Source organism: Montipora capricornis, chromosome 12, assembly GCF_036669925.1.
Source record: "Montipora capricornis isolate CH-2021 chromosome 12, ASM3666992v2, whole genome shotgun sequence".
In the NCBI taxonomy this organism is placed as follows: domain Eukaryota; kingdom Metazoa; phylum Cnidaria; class Anthozoa; order Scleractinia; family Acroporidae; genus Montipora; species Montipora capricornis.
Window position 1 is genome coordinate 21,124,317 of NC_090894.1, and position 5,000 is coordinate 21,129,316.

Consider the following 5,000-nt stretch of genomic DNA (forward strand, 5'->3'; position numbering starts at 1 on the left):
TGTTTAGCCTTGAAGATGCAATATTATTCGTAGATTGAACTCACGAATCGTGTTAGGCTGGTCAGTTGTTCTCCCTTAAATACAGATTAGCCCCATGCAAAATCACTGGAAAATAAACCCCATGGGCCATCTCTAGCTTGCCTGCCAATTGGGTTGCCACACCATTTTAGTTTTTTCCTAACATGCCCTTTCTTTTTGAAGAAGGAGGATGAAATAAAAGTACGGATAATTCACAAGTTTTTCACCGAGTCTCACAATGTGATGGATTCATGGATCAGGGATTGGACTGACTTTAAGACAATGATAATAATAATACAAACGTTCTTGTATGGTGCTTTTCCACATCTCAATGCACCTTACAACTATTTTATCACTAAATAAGCTCCCTATCTAATCAAAACCAAAATAACAAATTACAAAGATAAAAAAGACTCTAAAAACATATGTTTTAAGTTTAGTTTTAAATCAGTTTACAGTCTTTGCTTTTTTAATGTTCTCAAGCAAAGAGTTCCATCGTTTTGGTGCTGTGAACAAAAAAGCTCTGCCACCATAAGTGTCAGTTCTCATCTTTTGGGATGGAGTAGTATAAGCGTGTCAATGATCTTGAAATTCTTGACAAATGGTACTTGTCAATTAAAGGCATCAAATAGTTTGCTGACTGTCCACGCAGGGTCTTATAAGTTATAAGAAGGATCTTGAATTCAATTCTCTTCTCAACTGGAGCCAATGTAAAGCCTTCAATAAAGGCATTACATGATGTGATCATTTATTTACACCCTTTTACTAGTTGCGCTGCATCGTTTTGAAATCGATGGAGCTTTGCTATTTGATATTTTGGAATACCATATAGGAGAATATTGCAATAATCTAGTTGATAAATTATGAGACAATTCACTGACATTTTAAGACCGTCATACGAGAGATTTGATATTTGATATTTAATATTCTGATCTTACAGTGAGAGTAGCTTTCCGACAAGTTTCATTGATGTGACTATTAAATGAAAAGGTGTTGACCTCCCAGCACCACACTAACTTTAATCTCAGCTTTTGTCAACCCACTCTAAACAGGCTGCTGCAACAAAAAGCAAGAAAGAACTTGAAACAACCATGGACAAACTGTGCAAAGTTCGCAGATATAGTATATCCCAGATACAGAAGTATATATTTCCCATTGAAGTTAATCCAGTTGACCAGGCCTTTGGGAGTCCTCCTTTGAAAGACTGCACAAGTGCCAAATTACAAGGTAATCTAGAAGTTTGCCCATAGGTAGTTTTACATTGGATATTGTTATTATTATTGTTCTTTTCATTTTGTGATATGCAGAAAAATCAATGTAGAAATGAGTGACTTACAAGCACCTACAGAGACCTGGATTATCCAGATAACTCTAACCCCAAATGTAACATCTTTTTCAATAAAACATGTATATTAAAGAACGTTGTCAAAAACTTAAGAAAGATAGTCTTTAATCTATTTGTTGAGATTATTTGTGTTGTTCGAGCCTCTTTGTTGTTGATGATGATGATGATGATGATCTTGATGACAACAGATGTGTATGCAGTGTCTCTACTTACTACTTAATAACCAAGAGTGAGGTTGTTACAGCAAAATCTGAAACCGTGGCCTTGCCATATTGACCGAGCGAGAGCGAGGTTTGAGATTTTGCTGTAATGACCAAACAGTTGAGGTTATTAAGTTGTTTATTATATGGCTAACAGAACGTTTCTAAAGAAGAAAAAACTACTTTGCATAATCCATAATCGGCCCATGCGTATTACGGGAGAATGATGCCCTAGCACTTAGCTGCTCTTATGTAATCACAGCGTGCATTATATCAGCCAGAAACACTCGCCATAATTTATAATAAGGTGCTATTATTACAGGCTCGGCCAGGCATTGCATCAGCAACAAGCATCTGTTAGAGTGTAATTTTAAGTGCTATCTTTAGTCCGGCCCATGTAATTCATCTGAGCATTTGCCCTACTAATGGAAATGGGCCAATACAAGGACAGATAACATCTCTGACCTCCAGATAAGGTCATTGTTGCTATAGACCTTTTTCATTATGGCAGCCAAATAAAATATTCTTTTAATGTTTGTATATGTAATAGGACTACATGCTGTCCAACTTGAAAATACTTGGGTGAGAAAAATTCTGAGGACTACCAAATTGGACCAGGCTGTAGGCTGTTAGAGACGATTACTGTTAGAGATTACTGTTAGAGGCGATTAGTTAAAAATCTGAGAGAAACCACTGTCCTGGGGAGCGAAATGTTCACTTCCGGTGTCCATGCTGTGGCTCAACAATATGCTTAAGCCCACTAATAGCGGTAAACTGATTGGCCAATACTTGGTTCTTTTATTTATCTTGACATTTATTGGTTGATGGGAATTATCCAGATTTTTCTCAAATTGGACGGTTTGTTCAAAGCTGAAGTAAACGTTCCAGGAAAAACTATCCAATTCATTTTAAATTTGGACAGCTGGCAAAAATTAATAGCCTGCAAGGGCTACGGGTCAATAGCCCATGAGGCAAAGCCGAATGGGCTATTGACCCATGGCCCTTGAGGGTGAAGGGTCTAATTGTTTTAGTATCACCCAACTAGTCGGACAGAAAAGCCAATAATAAAGGTAGCAAATGCAAGTTGAAGAGATATTTATTTCAGAATAAAACAAAAGAAAGCATCACGCTTTTCGCTACTCAAGGACTATTACTAATAGTCCTCTAGTAGTATAGCCAATCAAAATGTATGATTTGCATTAGTCCACTAGTTGGGTGATACTAAATAATTATAATGCTAATAAGCCTTTCTTGTAGCCTCGCTACTACAAGCAAATTTAGAAGATTTTTGTTTCAAAAGGAGGTCAGTAGGTCTACTTAACATAAAGACAAAAGAATGTAATTGTGGTCGCCATTTATGAAAGTGGTCTATATACTGACCTTACCTGCATGTTCATTGCTGTAAAATGTCATCTCACTTTCCCACGGGCTGCTCTTGTCTGACCTTGTAGCTTCGTCATCTCAGAGCAACGTTGATCTAATCTGGAGGTCATCCACAAGGGACGAAAGCAGCAGGATTATGAACTTTAACGATGAAATGATATATGAAGTGGATCATATATGAACTGCGGATATGAAATCAACTGAAGCTATGACCCTCGCAGTTATGAACGCAATTTTTGCAATTCCGTTCATAACTGCGAGGATCGTAGCTTCACTTGATTGATGAACTTTGTTGTCGTTGTGGGAATTTACCTTGAAACATTGAAAAGACCACAGTAAACATTATTAATTTTGGCATTTTTTCACAGATATACAATGCGGTATTGAAAGTGACAGTAATGATGAGAATCGTCAGTCTCAGCTGGCTGAGGCAACGCGGACGTCGTACATTGAGGGACGCTGGGTATCTGAAGAAGAAGAGGAGGGGGATGTGCGAATTGAATGTAGTATAAACGACGCTTGTTTGCCAGCGAATGGAGACTACACTGCATATCACGAGTGGGGTTTGTAAATACCGAGTTTTGTAGCTGATATTTAGCAGTTATTAAAAACTGAACTACGGATATCACATCACATTTCCAGCATTTTCATTGGCTCGCCGGACACAGGTTATCAGCTCATATACCTGCACTACCAAATATGGTCACTAAACACAGCAGCAAATACACAGTTTTGCGGCTCCGAGAAAAAATGGCCAAATAAATTCAACATAAAAGAGTTGTGATGTTGGGGTTTTTAATAAAATATATGAATAGTACAAAATATATGAATATATATATGAAATGGTATATATAACCAACGAGGCGCGTAGCTCCGAGTTGGTTATTATCATTTCATATCCAGCAAGCACGAGTAGAATAATTGTTTTATTAAAAACCCCAACATCACAACTCTTTTATATTGAATTTATTTGGCCATTTTTTCTCGGAGCCGCAAAACTGTGTATTTGCTGCTGTGTTTATTGCTGTGTTCAGTGCTGTGTTCATATCCAGCGCGCCCTCGTAGAATAATTGTTAATTATTGAATGAAGCTGAGTAGGATATGAAGAATTGTGCAGATCGAGCGGTGGATAACATCCTCCGAGATCTGCAGAATTCTTCATATTCTACGAAAGCCGAATTCCATAATTGCTTTATTATTCATTCAAAGTATTTTCTAAGCTCAAACTTCTAAACCTACTCGCAGCCATTTTTCTGCTCAACAAAAATAACACAATCTCGTCCCCAGCTTTTTTCGGTCAACGGTTCAATAATCTGCAGCGGGCTGCACTTTTGACGTCATTGATTCAATATGACGAAGTTTCTTTCCAAATTTGGTGAACAGCAGCTGGTTATGGTGAATTATGCGTGTGGTTTTAACCAATCAGAAACGGGGAAGTATTTTGAATGAATAATATATGGATTTTATGGTCTTTCCGCGAAGTCCTACAATATATGCCATGACAAGGGTCAAATCCTTCTCTGTAAAGGGGAGCTGAACCCTTGCTTCATAACGATGAACTTAAGCACCTAGTCTTCTTGCGCTTGGAGTACTGAGAACCAACAAACTCAACCCACACATGACGCCGGGACCGGGAATCGAACCTGTGTCAACCCTGCTCTCTGCCAATGGGGAGCTTAAGATCTACGACGACGACGTCGACGAAAACGCCACAACAATGATATCATTGGTTAAAAGAGCATAAATAATCGTGCTGCACGTGCAGCACGGATTTTAGCTCATATTTTTGCGGTTCTCTGCGTGACGACGACGTGAAATCACTAAATTTTAGGTTTTGACGACAACGTGAGCATGCAACAGAGAATCTTTCATTCTCTATTTTCAGTCTGAAACCGCTCGCACCAATTTATTTTTAGGATACTTCGCCCACATTGTACGAAGTGAAGGTGATGGAATAATCGCGAAAGACTTTTACTAGAGCGAAGTTCTATTTTGAGGTGACGTTTTCGTCGACGTCGCCGTCGTAGATCTTAAGGTCCCTAATGGTTTTGCGG

At 38.4% G+C, this 5,000-nt stretch overlaps 1 protein-coding gene across 1 annotated transcript in view; it reads left to right on the forward strand.

Moving 5' to 3' along the window:
• Nucleotides 1–5,000, forward strand: part of LOC138026877 (beclin 1-associated autophagy-related key regulator-like) — a 15,502-nt gene that overhangs the window by 3,379 nt on the left and 7,123 nt on the right. The window contains exons 6-7 of the mRNA XM_068874339.1: nucleotides 1,071–1,245; nucleotides 3,315–3,509. Of these exons, the coding sequence (XP_068730440.1) occupies nucleotides 1,071–1,245; nucleotides 3,315–3,509 (370 nt within the window). The remainder of the gene's footprint in view (nucleotides 1–1,070; nucleotides 1,246–3,314; nucleotides 3,510–5,000) is intronic.